The sequence below is a fragment of the Halichoeres trimaculatus genome, unplaced genomic scaffold, assembly GCF_033239565.1.
Source record: "Halichoeres trimaculatus isolate MK-OKI-2021-1 unplaced genomic scaffold, fHalTri1.1 fHalTri1_scaffold_22, whole genome shotgun sequence".
Lineage (NCBI taxonomy): Eukaryota > Metazoa > Chordata > Actinopteri > Labriformes > Labridae > Halichoeres > Halichoeres trimaculatus.
In genome coordinates this window covers 12,009,571-12,029,615 of record NW_027437200.1, presented here as the reverse complement: position 1 = coordinate 12,029,615, position 20,045 = coordinate 12,009,571, and the positions used below count along the sequence as shown (strand labels likewise).

Sequence of the window (20,045 nt, the reverse complement as noted above, 5' to 3'; positions counted from 1 at the left end):
TTGTGTCAAATATATTTTGCAAAAACCATCAAGATTTGAGTGTTGCAAGATGATTTCTGCTCTAGCATGAAACTTGCAGAATTATGGTCTGACAGTAAGAAAATAATATATCCTAAATCTCCAGTTAATTAAAAATGAGTCCAATTCTCTTTTGATATTGGTATAGTGAACCCTTTCCATCCTTGTAGTGTTTATGCTTTATGAAAAATTAGCTGTTTCCACCATTTTCTGTATGAAATCTCCTATGAAAATTAAACTAATAAATAAAGCAGCACTTTTTAAAGGGGGTCTTGTACATTGTGTGAATTTCTTGTAAATTTAGTTTTGAATGCAAGATTATTATATGGTTACAGTGTACTAGACAGAGTCTAGAGAGTGTTTGTTATTTTTTAATTGTTGAAATACTGTTAAGAAGGGGCTTGAGCACCTAACCTCACAATTTCTTGATTCTACTGCCATCCAGTGGCGAAAAGAAGAAACAACTTTGAGGTGTTATTTGTGTGCTTTTATTTTGAAGGTGTCCCGGAAATTCAATTGTCACTCTGTTAACTTGCTGCTGTCTCGGTTGCTAGGGACAACACAAGCACGAGCTGACGCTGACAGGCAGGGATATCTTTGGTTTGCAGTTTTCACGAACTCTTTTGGCTTTGAAAAACCAGTCAGTGTTGGATTCATAGCTTTTATAATATAGGGTATCATCTTTGAGTACAAATGCCACCGAAGCAAGCTAAAAAGGGCTCAGAAAAGTCCAGTGCCAAACCTGCAGTTAACAAGAACTGGGAAGCTGGTCTCGTTAAAGCACAGCTGGAAGAGGTTTGTGGGATTGTAAATAATCTTTGAATTTCTTTTTCAAGTTAAGCACAGCGTCATGATAGCTGACTACACGCCTCGGAATTAAGTAGAAAACATTTTAGCTAGCAACGGTAGATTTCCTACAAACTTAACGTTGCACGATACCGGAAGTGATAGTGATATGATAGTAAATCAGCTATATATTAGGAATATATCCCATATTAGGAACCAGTTTTGGTAAGTTTTAGGACAGTATCAAGATCGTAGGGAGCATGAAAAGAAAAGGGCGCTTTTATTTTTTCGGTGTTATATTTTGACAACTAAACCCATAAAACGGAAATGGCGTTGTCTATCACGTTTGTTAGCTTTGCGCACTTATCTCAAACTTGGTGGCAAACTGTTGAGATTTAGCTGTTTAAGCTACGATAATTTGCACGGTGTATGTAAGTATAAATAAGGCTTTTTTTATTATTATTATTAATGCCCTCAGCGTTTGTTTCGACGTTTAACCACATATCTTTGAACTGTAAAGTAAATAGATGGAGGTGTAAAATGTGTAGTGTACTACTTGTTGTGGCTTGTGGTTGACGTTCTTCGGCATGAAACAGAAATGTGATCAAATCTTTGTATTTTAATTTTCCAGGATTCATGGAGAGCTTGTGTCTCTTTTGTGGTTGGACGAAGTCCAGAGGATGAAGAACTCATCCAGGCCTTGGCTCAGGCTGCACAGACACCTTTACGTCGACTTTTCAGTCTGCTGACATTGGACAGCACACTTGCAAAGGTATGGTTTATTTATTTTTTAAAGTTGCTATAGCCTGTTCACAGTATCTTCTATATTATTTCTTATTTCTCACGATCTCTTAGAGTTTTTCCCAACTCACGTGGGCCCTTAAAGCTAAATTTAGCTTTAACATTTTTGAAACTTGTGTCATGTTATGAATTAAAGATAAATCCAGGTTGATTATTTGGTCATCTTCAGAAGAGTGGTCCAGCATCATTTTCAGTCACCCAACCCCTCCAGTAATCTTGATCCTCATTAGCTCACCAACTTCCTCACTATTGTTTAATATCTTTTTGTTGATGTTTTTTTGTGTGTTCTCTGCACTTTTTTGTCCATCTGTATTGCAGATCCAAGAGTTGGGAAATCCTAAATCCAAAAAACCTGATGATGTCCCCATGTTTTATGAGGTAAGATGGGGATGTTGGACATGAGCTTATTGACACTAAGCTATAAAGAATAATAACTTATGTTGGTGTGAAACTCATCTCTGAATGTAATTGTCTGAAGAAGAACTTTGTTTTTGTTTATATCTATGGAGTGAAGCTGCATCATGTGTTTTCTGCAGGTAACAGAGCCGGCTAAGGTTCTGCTGGATGCAGGGCAGGAGATTCCCTGTGACCTGATGGCAAAAATACTGAAGTTCCAGCTTCTGCAAATCAAAACTTGTGATCAACAGAGGAGGGATAGAGAGCAGGTAAGTCTTTGTTCATTAACATGCCCTGATTAGTATGATTTAGTTGCTGCATTTAGCTGATGAGGATTTCACTTAGGTCAGATGCTTGATCCTTGAAACCCTGATAAAATTCTTTGTCAGTATACAAAACACAGCCTTTGTCATTAACATAAGAGGAACAGACTTGATAAGATGTCTATGAAGTGTTTTGTGTTCACTTTTTGTTGCCAGCTCTCAAAGCCTGAGGAGGAAAAGGCCAAGGCCGCGCCACCCTCAGCCAAGGATAAAGGAGGGGCCAAGGCCGCGCCACCCTCTGCCAAGGATAAAGGAGGCGCCAAGGCCTCTAAGAAGGGAGGGAGTGCACCCACACCTTTGGAACCTACCATAGAGAAGAAGACTCAACTCAAACGCAGAGATGATGTGGAATCACCTACATTTATTGGTAAAAGAAACCTTTTCTTTGTGTTAGAGAGTCATTAAGTTAGATATATGAGGAAATACTGTTAGGAACTAAACGGGACATCCAGCACAACCACCTTTTTTGTGTATACAGTGGTTATATGTCTTTGTTGTACAAGATAGCAGGAAAAATTTAATTATTTCTTCCTTTTTTAGTGTTTTTATATGTTAACTTAATAACTGTGTATATTTTTCTGCATAGATGATGAGCCAGAAGATGGTCCCCAGCATTACATTCTGGTTCTGGGTTTTCACCAGCCACATCTGATCAAAGAACTTGATTTCATAAACGTACACATAGCCAATGTCATCAAACTGTGTTCTGATCATGCACAAACTTCTGAGGAGCTCCAGGAAAAAGACACATGTGACCGCCAGGAGGAGAGTATGAGACTCGATCCAGGTATGAGGCCTTGAATACAAAACTGCATCAGAAGTAAATAATGTTTATAAGATTTCAACATGTGTTCAAACCTTTTTTTCCGCTTCTCTGTGGCAGAAGCAGAGTCTATTAAAGCAACTGAGGCTAGGAAGTTTGATCTGTTTTGGTCAAGTTTGAGACCAGTTTTGGACAGAGGGCCTCCTGAGTCCAGGCTCCATGATGTTGTTCAGCTTAGCTACACTGTCCAGGATTGGGTGCCTCCTTTCTCCAAAGAAGACCCTGAAGCTAAGGTAAGTTGATCCTGCAGATTTCTGAATCCAGGATGTGTATTTATTGCCCATTTTCTTATATCTCTTGTGTCTTCTTTTCCTCTGTTGTCAATATGTTTCATTCACCTTTACTGTCCTGCTTTACCACATTTTGAACTACTTGTCTTGTTTTGCTATTTTATACACTGCATGCCCACTAATGTATTCATTATCTGTGTGTCCAGCTGGAGATGGGCAGCCAGATCTTTGAAGGTGTGGCTAATCTCATTTATGACTCTCTGGACTGGCGCAGACAACATCAGCACTATGTGGACAATGTGAAACTCATCAGTGTGCCGACTGTTAATGGGTTGGATCCACAGCCTGTAGAGGTACAAATATATTTACACTAGGGATGCACGATATTGGATTTTTGCCGATATCCGATATGCCAATATATCGAAACCCCTTTTGACCGATACTGATAATCACAAGTTTGTTTGTTTTTTTTCACTGTAAAGAAAGCTAAGTCTATCCTGTACTGGCATTTATATGTTACTCTAATTGTGACGGTCTTATTTGTTTAAGAAACACACATAAAACAAGACAGAAAACATTTGATTTTACCATAAATAAGAAATGTATTATTTTTTCAAACTCAAGACATTCAGTATTGAAATACAGAAAAATAATTTCTTTAGATCACATGAACTTTAAATGTACAATGCATTTTTAAACATAAACAAGTTGCATTTGATTATTTTAGAGCTACTGTAACAACCTGGTGACAGACACAGAGCTCTGCAGTGTAAATAAGTGAAGTGCTACATTTTATTTAAGGAGCTTATTTTTCAGATGGAAAATAATAATAATCCTAACTGAATAGCACCTTATCGGCTGTGACTATCGGCAGAAATTTTTATATCTGCCGATACCGATAAACGTGTTTTTAAGCTTTTATCAGCCGATAACGATATTGTGCCGATAATATCTTGCATCCCTAATTTACACACATGTATGTCACTACACAACAGAGCAGCAAACATAATTTTGTATTGCGAATGGAACGACAGGTTAAATTTGATTGCTTCTTTTGACAATAATCATTTGAGTCTGGGGTAACTTTTGTTGATGATTTTGTTAAATTAAAGCATTCTGAGTTATATTCAAACCTCAGCCACACAGCCTGGCTGTGAAAAAGGGATGCTTAGCAGAGGATGGTTTCGATCCATCGACCTCTGGGTTATGGGCCCAGCACGCTTCCGCTGCGCCACTCTGCTGCACATTCCTGACATACTTCACATCCCTTTCTATAGCTTGCACTCGGCCTGTGTCTCAACACTACTGCTGGCTGACAGATAACACTGCAGTTCTTTTCAGTTTGCTTTGCCAATAGTGATTAATATTTGTGCTTTGTGAAGGTTATTATGTTGCTAAATGTGAGAGTTATATATTTTTTACTTATCAAAACATAATCTACTCTTTCTTTGTGCTTTCTTGTGAAGAAGTCAAAACGAGAGGGACATTCAGTACAAGGTACAGCCTTTGTTTTTAATTTCTCTTCTTTTGAAATAAGACTGTCTATGGTTACCTTGAGCCATCCTCTTGTTTCTGTCCTCTTCATGGACAGGGACAGAGCAGCCTCTTCTCTCCTCAGATGTGGACATGCGTTACTACAACGACCTACTTCACCTAGTTCCCCCTGAAGCCTGCTCTGTGCCGCTAATCTTACACTCTATGTTGGAACAGGTCTGTGGTCATGTTCCCTTCCAAATCTGATGTGGTCAAACAAACATAGTATTTTTTAGGAATCTGTGGTTAGGTGGATTTAATCAGTGTATTATAGCTTTACTCATTCTCCTTCTGCGTGTTGTTCTGCGTGTCTAGGTTGTGATTTCAGAAGAACCGTCCACCCCTTCCCCAGCAAACAAGGAGCCCAAGCCTAACAATAGTCCAGCGTTAGACCCTGTGCTGCTCAGCTTCATGCTTGAGAGCTTCCTGCCTCTGTTACAGACAAAAGAGGAGAAGAGCCGGCTGCTTAACAAAGTGCTGTCGAAAGCGCAGAATGAGGAAGACAGAGAGGTAAAGTGCACATGCACAAATGCACTATTACACCGTGAAATACAATACACACAATAATTACAAAATGTTTGGACATCCAAGAACTTATATCTGCAGCATTGGTGGTTCAGTGGTAGAATTCTCGCCTGCCACGCGGGAGGCCCGGGTTCGATTCCCGGCCAATGCAGCTTCCCCTTTTGCTCAGGAAGAGACTGTGGGATTTGTGAAACCTCCGAGAGACGCGTTATTCCCCATCAGGGATATTAACAGTCATTCAGAGTAGAAACACCGATCTCCACCCGGGAGACTGTTGTGCTTAGAGAGACTGTCGTGGTTAGAGAGTTGTTGCCCCTGAGCAAATGCTGTGGGCTTGGCTTTGTTGTGTTACAGCGGGGGAAGGGTACACTGCACCGCTGAAACGGGGATAGAGTGTGTAGTGTGTGTGTAGGAACTTCATTTTCTTTCATTTACTGGACAAAAAGCTGTAATAAAACAAGCAGATATTATATTAACCTGTCAAATGCAGGCAGAGACTCAGTAGAAACTTAGAAAATTGTCTGTACAAAATTAAACAGCTCTAATCTTTGTAACAGCGCTTAATAAATAAAACAGATAAAAAGAGTATTTCATCACAACGCTTTAAAAACATATAGATTTGAAGTGCTTTTGATGTTAATGAGAAAAGGGTCCATTAATCACATTAATTACAAGTTCAGATATTTTCATAACACATTTTTTTTAGTATTGGTCAAGACTATTTATTAAATGGGAATAGAAGTCAGAAGCATACAATATAACAGATGTCCAGCAGATGGAGCTATAGACGTAGTAAAGAGCAGCTCATTCCTACTGCAGCACAGAAGTTGCACACAAAATAAATAAGTTTAGACATGATTCTGACGTGATTGCAGACATAATATAATTAGCTCATTTGTTTCTATTATTTCTGATTTTTAGAAGCTTCTGAAAATGTTTGGAACAGAGACACCCCCTAACAAGTCTGAGCAACCGCAGATTATCAGGCAGCATGATGAGACAGCGCTGCGTTTCAGGGATATCAATGCAAGTAGAGTTTGTTCCTGTTTGAAAATGTGGATATTTATTCTTATTAATAATTCATACTGACTTTCCTTGATATCAGTTCACTCAATAACTGTTTTATACATGTGTGATTTTTACAGGGGCTGAAGGGTTTCGATCCAGTAGAAGTGGAGTCCTCCATGATGAGGCTTTCTCCTGTCTGTGAGCTGATTCATTCTGTGGCTCAGCAGAGCAACACTAACTCCTGTTGGATGGCCATCAAACAGCAGCTACAGCACCACTGCACAGATGGTACGACACCTGTTCCGTGTTGCTGTGTATCTAAAGCAGCTCTCACTTCGACGTAGCTCTATCTCAGATTGTTTGGCTTCTTTTCCTATCGTGTTTTTACTCTTATTATTATTATTATTATTATTATTATTATTATTATTATTTTGTTCTTTATTTTATCATAATGTTGATTTTCAAATTTATATCATTCACAGACATTGTCTCATGGCCAGAGGTGGAGCGTTTGTTCCAGCTCAGTGTATTTGAAAGCATGCCCCTGAACAAACCAGACCAAAAAGGTTTACTGTTAACTGCTGCTGGACCAATGGGATCAGGGGAACAAGCACCGCAGCATAAAGAGGGGATAATTCCCTGGGATAACCCACCCTCTTACGGCAAACAGAAGCTAAAAGATCGAAGAACTAAAGGTCTGTTTGTGTCATTTAGTTGGTGACGAATTTGACTTTGTTTGCCATGTGGTTTGTGCAGAGAAAACACTGAACACAGACTTTGATCACTGTAACATTTTCTAAATACCATCAGCATCATTGGCATCAAAACTGTTTTTTATTATAGGTCTGACATTTCTAACAGAAGATCCCAGTGATGCAGAGGTAACCTTCCTGTCATATTTTTAACGTCACAGATCATTTGGAGTGTGCTTTCTCTCTTTACTGCTACATGCTGTTTTCTCCACCAGATCAGTGGGCGAGTGAGCTGCCAGCTGGACCTCTCAGACATCCAAACCTGTAGGCTGAGATCTTTGTGTGACTGGCACTATGCTGAACACCACAGCGCCTCCATCTTCCTACAGGTGACCCTTTTTTGATGTCTCCTGGGGTTTTTATACACTGTCAGTACCAGGTAACCACTGTACCTGCTGAGTGTATTCCAGCATTCATTGTTATCCAAAGCACACTGGGTTCAGTGTAATGCATTCAGCTGCTACTTCACATGAAAAGCTTGTATTCAGCTTTAAAATGTGAAAAAGCAGTGTAATGGAGGTGTAATGTGAGCAGCAATTTAAAGGGGCTGTGAGGAGTTTGAAAGTGATCTTGAAAAAGTCTCAATTCTAGATATATGCCTGATCGTAATCCACACTTTAAAATGAGATTATCAGCGCCAATATTGCTGGTTACAGGTTATTTTAAATTGCTACTTCTTAGCTCCCAGGTCGCTTGACCAGGACAGGTCTAGGTCTTTGTGACAACACCACACCAGCTGATCAAGTTTGGTGGTGAGGAGAGATAAAACACAAAGATCTGTGTTTTTCTCTGCTAAAAATGATTTCTGTGATTAATTTTGTAGTGATGGTGGACACACAGGAGCCTAGACTGTCTGACAGAACAAGGACAGAAGAGCAGAAGAAAGCTGAAGGGGAGAGTGGTACAGTCTAAGCTAAAGGCTAATTAGCCTTTAGCTTAGGTTGTATCGCTAAGTATAAATGGCAACTAATCTACTCACAAACTGACAGTGTTTACTTGTTGTCACATTGGCCTACAGATATGCTGGAGCACCGGGCTGCCGATAGCGCTACATATAGCAGGCTACTACAATGTCTGCTTGATGACATGTTTCAACAACAGCGCTACGTAACTGTATTGATAAATACCTTACCTTGTATTGTACCATTGTATCCAAGGCAAGGGCAAGGGAAGGCAAGACAAGTTTATTTCTATAGCACATTTCAGCAATGCAATTCAAAGTGCTTTACAGGCAAAACAAATCATAGAAAACAATTAAAATTCAATTAAAAATGAGATTAAAACAAACAACAAAAAACAAACAAACAAAAAAAGGTTAAAATAGATTTTAAAACAGATTTTAAAACAGATTTGAAGAACAGATTTTAAGATTAAAACAGATTTTAAGATAAAATTTGCAGTGCAAAATTAAAGACAAGATATAAAAATGATATTAAAATGATTTGTTAAAATGCTCGAATCAAAGGAAATTTGTTTGATCCGATCTCCATTTAATTCCAAAACAAACACACGCCTCGCTCAAAGTAATTCACAATAGTGTGCGGAGACTCCTGGCCAGAAGGTGGCGAGAGAGTGCAATTAAAACAGATCCTCCTCATAGCATCTTTAAGAAAACAAAATACTCTAACCTTATGGATTTGACTTAAAAAATACCTTACAATGTTGCATACATGATTCAATTTAAAGAGAAAGGACACACAAATCTTAATTGTAGGTCTCAAACCTTTGTTTTACTTCCTGTCATATGACTTTGCTTGCCTATCATTTTAACTTTCTTCATACCTTCATAGGTCCTCCATCTAGCCTCAGAAGAATACCGTTGCCTGGACACCTTCAGAGGAAGTCTGAAAAACGTCCTGTACATTTTTTGTCACAATCCAGTGAGCCCTAATTTCCAGTGCAATGAATTCTGGGATGTTGCTCTTCACACTGATGTCAAGTTCAGGTCAGGATAGAAGTTGATATACATCCCAATGTTGCACTCACAGTGCAGACATGATATGGGATTTTTACTGCTGTGTGAGAGAGCAAAAGAATACACTTTCTTCTCCTTCTTACCAGCGTTTGGCCAATATGAAATAAAGTCTGTGTAATTAGTGACACTGCTTTTGTTCTTATTTTGATAGGAAGTACCTGGAGCATGTAGCCAAAACTATTTCAGATTGGACAAAAGAAGAGGAGCTGAAGAGAGAAGAGATATCGTGCAGAAGTCGTAGCCCTGTCAAGTCACCTGAAGGTACAGGGATTTTTTAACCACAGTTATACACATGTGTACAGCTTTAATACATGTATATTTGTTTTAGTTAAAGGGCAAGATGAAAAGGTAGAAGGGGAAGAGGACACTCTGAATCCATTTATCAGAAAAGATTCACTCAAAGTAAGAAAACACTGACCGCATAATATTCGCTTTCACTGTATTGCATCATTATTGCACATACTCTTTGGACCATCCACTGAAATCTCCTCACAAAGGCTGTTTGAACAACCTGTCACGTCATTTTTAATCTCTGGGATTGGTTTGTTTTTCTGTGTACATAATGTTACAGGCCTGGAAGTTGGAGCAGGAGCAGCTAAAGGAGGAGGAGACTTCCAAAAAATCCAAGAAGGACAATTCCCTTAAATCCAAGCAGCAGAAGGATGAGGCTAAGCCGACGGATGACAAGAAGAGCAAAGCTTTGACAAGTGGCAAAAAAGGCAGAGCAGAGACGGCAAACAGCTCAAACAAGACCTCAAGAGAGCCTGTGACTGCCACAGCGCCCTCTGTTGGGGGAAACAAGGAACAGCATCCACCAGAGGAAGTGCTCAATGTGAGGGGACACAAAATGAATTTTTTACCCCTAAGCACCTAAACAATCTATGTGTATAAGCGATTAACTGTGTTTCTGCGATGAGCAGGTGTTCACAGGCTACAGCATGGATGGAAAGTTGATCCATGTGTCAGGTTGTCTTCAGTCTCTGTTCCCTACAGATGGAGGACGAATCACTGTGGAGAATATCAGCTATGTGGAAGGTACTGAGATCAAATTTGACGTTCAGTATATGCATCAAATGAACTGTTGGGAGATTCAGCTTTTCTTTACAGGTGCCTTTTTTTTACACCTGCACATTTATTGTAATCTTTTTTCTGTTCAGGTTCCAGCTTGATGAAAGTGGCAGTAAATAAGGATGGCCATAATTTCTTTACACACATCAACCACGTTGTTGTTGATCAAGTCAAACCTCAATTTCAGCCCCAAAACCAGGAATCCAATGTTAAAGATATCAAAGGTGAAGGTGCAGATTTTTCTACAGACAATTCAATGTGATACGATGGTTGATTTTATCCTTCCCTTGAATAAATTTAAGAAAAAAAAAATCAGCAGATAATACTGCTAAGAAATAAAAATGATCAGTTTGTGTTTCTGTATCCTTTCAGAGTCTGAGCCTGTGGAGAAGAAACGAGTGAAGCAGGGCTCCTTCTCAGCAGTTTTAAACAATGGAATCCGCCTTTCATATAGTTACTACGGCCCAACAGGAGAACACAGAGGTGTTACTATTTAACACATAATACTAAAACCCCAATGATTGAATTGAAGTTACTGACTGGTTGAATGTGTCCTCATTTGGTGATGTTACAGTGAGCACCCTGGAATCAGAGACCTCAACCTTCCCCCCTCATCCTCTCTCCCCCTCTCCACAACACTCAGAGGTGACTTATCTGGTTTGAATTTCCACAAAGATGCACATAAAATGCAGTAATGCCAAACTCCTTGGGCCCTTAGCTGATAAGTAACCCTAAAATGAAGTCATGGCTCTTATAACGTAAAACAGAACAGACTTTTTTGGCAATTGTTGCTGTTATCAGTGTATTATTTGTAGCGTATTTAAGCTAATTTTTGTGTGATTCTGTGCAGTCCATGGTGTGTGAAGGCCAGCCAGCACTGACATCAACTCCATTCAATAGCCTTAACATCTCCCTTCCTAATGGCCTGGTGCTGCAATTCCTTAAAGAGGATTCAAAAGGTCAGCAATGCACATTCATCTACAAATGATGAAGTTTGTCTGGCTTAAACTTGCCTCTTTGAAAGCATGTTCAGTTTTATATGTCTGTGTCTTTATGTATTCAGGCGTGTCTGAAGAGGAGCAGGGTATTTTGGTTAAACAGGGTTTTCCTCTCCATGGAAGAGGAGTGGCAGGACAGCTTCAGGACTCTTCTCTTTGCAAAGAATATTCCCGAATCATCACCAGCCAGGGAGCTGTAATCCGATACATGCGAGATGGGTCTACCCAGGTGATATTACTGATCACATGAGCATTTATGCTGACAAGTCAGGTGGACTGGTTTGTCTGGTATCACCACAGCTTCCTGACACACGTAACCTAATCACATGTGCAGGTTCTGTTTGCAGATGGCACGGTCAGTGTGGGCCAAGATTCTGGTCCAGTGTGGGTTCCAGACTCTGATCTTGTGGAGGAAAACAACCCTCAGGAAGTTGAGGACACAATGACCAGCCAGACAAGTAAGAATTTACACTCATAGATGAAAAGCTGCTTTTTCGCTAGCTTTCAAACTAACATGACTGCTGTTGTAAGGAGCCGTTAAAGTCTCATTTTGTCTTTGTATCTTTTGAATTTGACGCAACAGAGAAAACAGAGAAAGAGGCTGACTCTCAAAGAGGGTTTTGGTTGACCACGACTCCATCAGGAACTCGCATCCACACTGTGGGCACCACACACCAACACATACCAACCACGCCTCTGCTTGTCTTCAAGTCTACTGATCCCATCACACATGAGGTAAGAGCACAGTGTGACCTCAGGTTCATAGGGATCAGCATTTAGAATAGAATAGAATAGAAAAGAACTTTATTGTCATTGTAACAAGTACAACAAAATTGAAGTCACAGCAGCAATCAAGAAAACAAAAGTAAGAAAGTGTATAGAAAGTGCAAAAAGGTCCAAAAGAAAATAGATGATGACAGCTTGTCCATCATTGTCCAGTTCAGCCAGCCTCCACCTCCACAGGATCCAGGACTGAGCTTCTTCAGTCATGCTCCATCTCTGTCTTCTAGATCCTGTCTGCTCACAGCAGGTGAAGCTCTTCCAAGTGTGTTGGTGTCTGATGTTATCTCCGTTAGCCATGTCTGTGAATAGCATGATGCTACTCTGCCTTCTGGTATTCCCTCAGTTGCTGGGTTAGCACAGCTAGCTCGTCCATCTTATGTCACTTCTTAACTCACACCTGAGAACCAGCACGTCGTCCTCACCTCCTTCTCCTCACCTTGTGGGTAGACATCAGGCCTTACACCAGTTAGCATCGACATGCTACAGGCTGCTAACAGCTGAGTTCACATGTAAACAATGCAGCCATGGTTACATGCAGGATCTCTAGACAAACACAGAAGAAAAAGTAGTAAAAATATCACTGAAGCCACAAAAAGTTTGGTGTCCATGACCAACAAATGAGCCATACAAAGTTATGATCCACTCCAAATACAAAGATGACGAAAAAGAGACGAGAAAATTACAAGAAACGGACAGAGAAGAGAGAGCTGCTGCAAAAAGCAGCCCTAGCCAACAGGGTGGCGCCTAGCAACGTTTGCCTGGACAGTGGTTTCATAATGTTATATCTTGTACCAAAGCAAAAATAAAACACTTCAACAATTTTTAAACATCTTTGTGAAAATATCTCATAATTTTTAGGAATAAGTTTCATGTATTTGTGCCAGGTGATGCTGAACAGAGAGGATCTAGTGATTTCTGTCCAGAGCCCTGAGGGATCTCGATGTGCGGACCATGCAGATGGAACCAGAATTACCAGTATCTATCAAGACCGACCCCCAAACACACTGCACCACCTACATCTACACCCAGGTGACCAGCATTCAGCGCATACACAGCATCCTCAAGACTCTGCTCGCACAACAACTGCATGCTTCTAAAATGCCTATAATCATCTTTCATAAGTGAGTTTATCTGATGGGAGGTCCTGCATGTGTTAACTTTGTAGGGGAGCAGCGTGGGAGTGTGACCCTCAGACCGTCATCTGATTTTGCATGTGGCTGCATTGAATGTGTGTGTGATACACCCTGTACTGCTACTGTCAATGAGAAAATACAGAGCCAGGACATGAATGAAGAAGAAACAATAGGTTGCGCTGGGAAAGAAAGTTCTGGACAAGCTGAGTGTGAGCACAGGTGTAGTGAAATGGAAGGTAGAGCGTATAAAGATGGGGAAGAGAGCATGTCTGCAGGAGAGAATGGTCCTAAGAACTCATGTGATAGAGAGAAGGGGAGTTTGGCTACAAAAGAGCAGCTGGTGTTAGTTGAGAAGGAGGGCTGTGCCACTGTAGTGATGTACCCAGAACGACACATGGCTCACGTCTTCTTAGCCGACGGGACTGTCATCACTGGAAACAACCGAGGAGCCTATCAGGTGAGCGATTAACAGCAAAGATCTCAACTATTGTTCATGTGAGGTCATATTTTTGTTGGCCTACATGGTTTTTGTTTTTGTGTTCTCCTCTTACCCAGGTGTTCCCATCCAAAGTGGGACTCTTGCAGATCCAAGCTGATGGGGTGTGTGTGTACACCTCTGACCCTCCTGTAACCCCAAGTCCTAATGGTGGTACTCTCACAAACCAACCAGGAAGCTACACCATGAGTCACATAGATAAAGTGGCCTGTGATGTTACAGATATGGATGGGAACCACTTCCAGGTCAGTTTCAAGGATGAGATGAAGAACTAAACATGAGAAATCTGTGAAAAATTACAGATAGTGTGATTAAACCAAGCAAAGATAACTAACTAAATACAATAAGTTATCCAACAAATATACATATATGTAAAAAACGTCACAGAAATTATATTTTAGAACAGTTTAAAAGCTGTGACTGTGTGTGGCAGGTGATGGAAGATGGGCAGTTATCTGTGCTGAACTTCAGTCCAGATCCAAGCACAATGACACAAAATGAAGGGGAGCCTGAAGAAGAGGAGGAGAGGGAAATGGCAAGGAGAGAGCACTGTCCCAGGTCAGAAAATGTACACTTGGTTAAACCCTAGCGTCATATCCCACTTTCTCCTGACATTTACTTGCAGCACATGTGAGCCAACACCACTTTAACACTCACTTTACTGGATTCAAACGCTTGTTTTTCAGACTGTTTGTGGTGCATGAGGACGGCTCTGGCACTGAACTGCTGAGCTCTCAAACTGTGGAGGATCTGCTCTACCAGGCGTACTCTGACCCTACCATAGCAGTGCTGAAGGAACCACTGCCAGACACACAAGGTGCACTTTATTATCCTCAAGACAGACACACAATACAAATATGAGCAAGGCTGATTCAGTTTCTGCAGCTTTATTACTTGGTGTAGCCAACCTGTTCAGTAAACTCATTGTCTTTGAGTGCACTTTGATCTCTTCATTACCTCTGCAGAAGTAGAGGTACCAGGGGGAATAAAATGCAGATTTATTTTGAACACTGTTTCAGATGAGTTTGGCATAACCATTCTCAAGCCCAGCCAGCAGAGTGTGTGGTCCCAGTGGTTGTTAAGGAAACAGAATCCAGACATTACTCCTCCCAACCTCAGAAACCGAACCTGGCATGACTTCCCTAGGACAGAGGTACAGGTTCATGAATATGTACATGTTTTGTGTATAAACTAAATGGCCTAACAGTGACATGTCTTTCACTCTGCCTTTCTCTCCGATCCAGGTTCGGGTTCCAGGGCCTTCGTTTGGTACAAACCTGGGAAAAGGTTTGACTCTGAGAGAGACATGGCACGGTTCAGCTGAACAGCATCAACCTATAAGGGACTGCCCCAAAGTGCTGGAGATCAGGGAACTGTATCAGCACCGACCAATCACTGCTTCACTTAAAAATACCGTTGACACTCGATTGAGGGTAAAACAAACACATCTCTGATGTCATGTATATGTCAGTTTAACAAAGTTGAATGATATACTGTAGTTGCACCACTAATTCTGACCTGATGAAGTGTTTTGCTGCTTGTTGGGCTTTAAAGGCTCTGTGAAGACTTCATGAGGGATCTTGAAATAGTCTGACTCTTTTTATATTTGCCTGGATCCAAGATTTAGGATTACTTATCAGTGCCAAAATTGGTTATTTCTAATTATTTCTTTCTCAGTATTCGCGGTCAACCTGACCAAAGATTCGATTTAGGGCACTAAGACTGGAAATCTACGTGACAACACTATGCTGGCTGGCTACATTTAGCAGTGAGAAGCAAGATCGGTTCTTTTTTCTGATAGATGACTATTTGGAATCTAGATAAAACCTAAACACTTGCAGCATTTATACTGCGGTGGTCTTCTCAAACTTGAGAGTCTAATGAAGAGTGAGGTTACGTTAGCTCTGCTTGGTGAGGTTGGAGTTGCTTCAAACAATAGTGCTGCACAGCTATGAATGAATACATTACTTCGTCACTTTGCATCCTCTGCAAAAAGTTGTCTTGAATACAGAAAAGAAGTGTTTAAAAGACAATCCAGTCTCCTTGCATTTGCTTCTTTAATGAATGCATGTCTGGGCAGGACTCACATCCTTACAATAGTAAGTGATAGTGGTCATGGGAAATGGAGTCTTTAACCCAGAAAACAGTAAAGATTCTGGATAGTTCTTACAACAACTTGAAGCACCATCCTGGAAATATTGAAACATTTCTCTGATTGTAGGAATACATTGAAAGTGTGATGGAGAAGGAGCAACGCTCAGAGGATATGAAAATTAAAGACCCTCGCACTAAGGAGGAGGTCGTTCATGCAAGTGATCTGCTCAACTTAGTCCTGGTCAGTTCACACACATGCAAACATTAATGATACACAATCAGTTTTTTTCTGAGGTAATAACATGTGATATGGTAATATGTTATATCATTTTTGTTAATCATGAATTGTACATTTAACAGTCTTTTGCAGAAGATGAAGAGGCTCGTCAATCCCTTGAGGAGAGGACATCGGGTAGATGACTGATTTTACTTTTTTATAGACAGTTGGAAAATATTTCCCTTTTCGCATCAAATAACATCATTCACTCAATGAGTTAAATTTTTTTTTAGAAAGAGTGAAATAGATTTTTAATCAGTTTCTAACGATGTGCCTACAATAATGTTGGATATTGTAACAAGATGAAAAGATTGTGAGAAATATCTGTTTCGCAGTCAGTCATCATACATTATTATCATCCTCTCACACATATTCAGTCATTTATTTATTTTCTTCTCATTCCTTCCACATTTTTTACAGAGGATATAGCCAATCTGTATAGCCAAGCTGTCGAAGCCCCAGCTGAGCTGGATATTTCAGAAGATTCAGCCACACTATCCAGTGACAGGTTGAGAAAATCAAATTGAGATGCATGACCATGCAGTTGATGACCTACTCAAAGTGATAGTTCTGTGTACTTTGGTTCAGAAACCACAATAATATTCTGTTAAACTCTCTCCTCTGTTAAGTTTTACAAGTGAAAAGGAGTCGAAATGGGCTGGAAGACTTGCACAGCACAGGTGAATGTTGTTTTATTGTCCATGAAATTTTGGGATTCTCAATGAAGAATTATGAACCACTTGTACCATACAAAAACAAGAGAATATCATGTTTGCAATGGGAGCTATTAACTGACAGGTATTTTTCTCTACATGTACAACAGACAGGAAATATCTGAGGAGACAGCGTGTAGAGAAGCTCTGAGGAAGAAGAACATTGTCCCTTATTTCCACCCGGAAAACAATTCGCTACACCAGGAGCTGTTAATTTCCACCTTAACAGTAAGTAGAGGAATACCTCCTTTTACAGTTTTTAACATGAAATAAAAAACATGAGGCACAGCCAGAGACACAGGTATGCTACTGATCTTTAACAGCACCAAAGACCGGACATGAGGACTCTTTCTATGGCGCTTCCTCCGATTCCAAGGTCAGAGAGTGCTGAGGCTGACCTAAAAGATGCCCCTCAAGAAAACAGTGAGTTTTTATACAGTCAGTGTTTAAGAGGCGATGCAAAAGATATATTTTATACCACGCAATGCTATTGTTTTTACCCTGTTTTATATCTTTATTTTCATATCAGTGTCGGTCACTGTTACCAAATGGCTGTATTTTTTGTGTTACATTATAAAAATCTACTAAAAGTTTGAATTTTAAAGCAGCAACATAAAATTGTTTACTGTGGAAAAAGTTCATATATTTTTGTTCTTGCACCTGCAGCTCCACGACCTCTAAATCCAACACCCTCGAAGTCTGCAAGGTAGTTAAGTGGATGTGGTTTGCACTTTTAACATATATTTAGTGCATATCAAATATTAGATTGTTGATATTTCATAAATTACTTTTGAATTGCTAAATTATGTTCAAATTTGCTGTTGTGACTCATTTTTAACTCTCTTGTCTTTTCACAGTCATGCTGCAGCAAGTGGAAGGATGGTTAAAAAAGGACAAGCCAACTCAGAGCACCACACTGGTCTGTACCCCATCATCCTCTCCTGTGTTTTTAAGTAAATGATCTAATTGGGGATCCCACTGATATTTTGTCAAAATTTGTGTCAAAACTTAAGTTAAAAACTCCAGAAGAGCAAGAGGCTGAGGGTCACTGAATGCAGCAGTAGATCAGGAATAACACCAGGTTTAATTTGGACTTTTTTGGGGCATCGTTTGAATTTGAAATAAGTCGTCATCAGTCAAGACAGAACGAGGACCTGTATTATTTTCTGTTCAAATGTGAAAATACAAAAAATGGAAGCAATGCCTTCTCAAAAATGCACAAATAAATGACGTTTAAGCGAATTCATTTTTACACTTTTTGTTCTGCAGGTTTTAGTAAATTGAACACTGAACTTACAGGAAACATTTGATGTTTGTATATTTGTGTGTCTCTGTGCACGTGTCTATGACAGGTCAAAGCAGTCCGAGAGAATCATCCAGGCAAATGAAGGCTGTCCAAATGGATGTGACTGGAAAGCCTAGGAAGACTAAAGTCAGGCTACCAACCTCTATCCTGAGCTCCAAACCCAGCAGTGTACCAAATCAACAGGTATTCAAACACTGAAATTATAATGGTTTTAACTGTGTGCATAAAAATATTCATGTCATTAAACTCCATGTGTTTGAGTAGCTACAGCCTAGTAGTGCCATTCACCTTGTTTTTCACCAGATGTTTTTTTTTTAAATTACTGCTAAGCAAAGGATCAGTAGGGTGACCTATTTTGTCCTGGAAAAATACAATGACCTTTTTTTGAAAAATATAAGCTCCTAATTCATGCTTTGTGTTTAATATTTCCCCTTCTTCAGTTCCTCTCAGTGGAAGAGCCAGTGAGGAAGAAATGTAAAACTGTCTCTCTGATGAATCCAGATGTCATAGTGAGGGGATTCCAGCTCCTTCCCTCCAGAGTCGACTTTGGCACACTGCAGGAGGGAACCTCTGCAACCATTACCGTGGTGATGAAGAATGTGGGTGTTGACACCTGCAGGTAAAAACCGCAAATTACAGTTAAACGGAAGCTTGGCTGAAAATATCCAGGGGCAAATAAAAGCTTCACAGTGAGGAACATATTCAAAAGATATGCTACCGTTACTGCAACCCCAAAATTGGTTTAAAGCATCCTGTAGTATGACAGAAAAACTGGGTACTGTGGAGAGATGTGGACTGTTTGTGGGTCACCTTCAGGTCCAAAGGGAAAAGTCTGACCTGAAACTATTTATGGTGTGCTTCTACCAGATTCCATGTGAAACAGCCTCCTCCTGCTACAGGCCTGCGGGTCATCTACAACCATGGACCTGTAAGTATAGCAACCACGGTATTCAGGTCCCTGTAAGTCATACAAAGGCAGTGCGACCATTTCTGTTAATACGTTTTTGTATTTTGTTATAATCTCCCATATATGTTGTTTTTTCATATATAAGCTATTAGGATAGAAGTAGCAACCATGCATGTAGTAAACTATGTGTTTGTTTAGGTGGCTGCAGGTTTGCATGTTGAGCTTCAGGTGCAGCTCTTTGCCATGTGTGCGGTCCAAGCAGGAGAAGAAGAGCTGAAAAAATGCATCACTTATGATATAGTCATCAACACCGAGGTGGACATCCTCTACCTGCCTGTCACTGCTCATATCCTTTTATTAAGTCAAGGAATGATAAAAATATTTCTTTAGATTTTTCTCTCTGTAAGTATTGTGTCTCTGATATCCATTTTCAAGGGTAAGGGTCAAATCAGCTGGCATTTAGCCATAAGGTCCATGTATGTACTTGATGAAAACAAATCAGTGTTACTCATTTAGACACCACTTATTATTTATATCAGCTTGCACAGAATTGACAAATGGTACAGATTAAAACCTCTTACAGGCTAAAATCTGATCAAATTAATAGAGATAATTAAATCTTCTCAGAGGAAGGAGACAGCTAATGGATTGATGTCTGAGGTAAATGCAGTTTGTCATATTTCCACAAATACAACTAGCCAGAGTTGCTCAGCAAGATGTGAATTCAGGAATCCCACGGTGATGCTAGTCCTTATAAAATTTCACATATCCTTCCTGGGAGGTTATACAATGCTTGGCTCAAAGACCACAACAAGAAAGGCTTCAAGGGCCTTCAGGAATCCTCAAGCAAATCAGCTGGACGTGGGTCCAGTTCTGTCCTAACCAAGCCTCCAGTGAGCAAGGGTAAGTAGATTGTTTTAAATGAGAAAACATAGATGTAACACAGCAAGATGAAGTGTCAATCCTTAATTTTTATTTTTTTTTCATTTCAGGACACCACTAGTATGAAGAAAAAATGAAAAACTGCAAGTCATATTCTATATTTTCATTATTACTGCATTTTCTCTTTTGAATAAAATCTATCTGTTCTTTTAAATAAA

The 20,045-nt window shown here is 40.0% G+C and overlaps 1 protein-coding gene across 1 annotated transcript; it reads left to right on the top strand.

Moving 5' to 3' along the window:
* Positions 1–657: 657 nt before the first annotated feature.
* Positions 658–20,031, top strand: spag17 (sperm associated antigen 17). The gene is made up of 49 exons (XM_074698957.1): positions 658–813; positions 1,436–1,576; positions 1,924–1,983; positions 2,142–2,270; positions 2,481–2,691; positions 2,911–3,111; positions 3,208–3,380; positions 3,584–3,730; positions 4,844–4,874; positions 4,969–5,087; positions 5,226–5,420; positions 6,357–6,461; positions 6,581–6,731; positions 6,926–7,138; positions 7,287–7,324; positions 7,411–7,524; positions 8,986–9,140; positions 9,322–9,431; positions 9,499–9,572; positions 9,742–10,002; positions 10,091–10,205; positions 10,328–10,462; positions 10,611–10,721; positions 10,813–10,883; positions 11,089–11,197; positions 11,302–11,465; positions 11,571–11,694; positions 11,820–11,971; positions 12,904–13,048; positions 13,185–13,609; positions 13,708–13,893; positions 14,082–14,206; positions 14,335–14,465; positions 14,668–14,801; positions 14,893–15,081; positions 15,870–15,983; positions 16,103–16,154; positions 16,440–16,527; positions 16,649–16,699; positions 16,843–16,960; positions 17,056–17,155; positions 17,399–17,438; positions 17,590–17,651; positions 18,085–18,221; positions 18,479–18,657; positions 18,906–18,966; positions 19,144–19,299; positions 19,719–19,848; positions 19,938–20,031. Exons 1-49 carry the CDS (start codon positions 712–714, stop codon positions 19,946–19,948), a joined length of 6,345 nt encoding a protein of 2,114 aa, XP_074555058.1. The 5' UTR covers positions 658–711; the 3' UTR covers positions 19,949–20,031.
* The last annotated feature ends 14 nt before the right edge of the window (positions 20,032–20,045 follow it).

What these genes read in the sequence shown, in the direction of transcription:
- spag17 (XM_074698957.1), top strand. Translation starts at nt 712, where the DNA reads ATGCCACCGAAGCAAGCTAAAAAGGGCTCAGAAAAGTCCAGTGCCAAA. An exon ending in TTAAAGCACAGCTGGAAGAG is followed by an intron (nt 814 to 1,435) that starts GTTTGTGGGATT and finishes TTAATTTTCCAG; the next exon opens with GATTCATGGAGAGCTTGTGT. An exon ending in ACAGCACCACTGCACAGATG is followed by an intron (nt 6,732 to 6,925) that starts GTACGACACCTG and finishes TATCATTCACAG; the next exon opens with ACATTGTCTCATGGCCAGAG.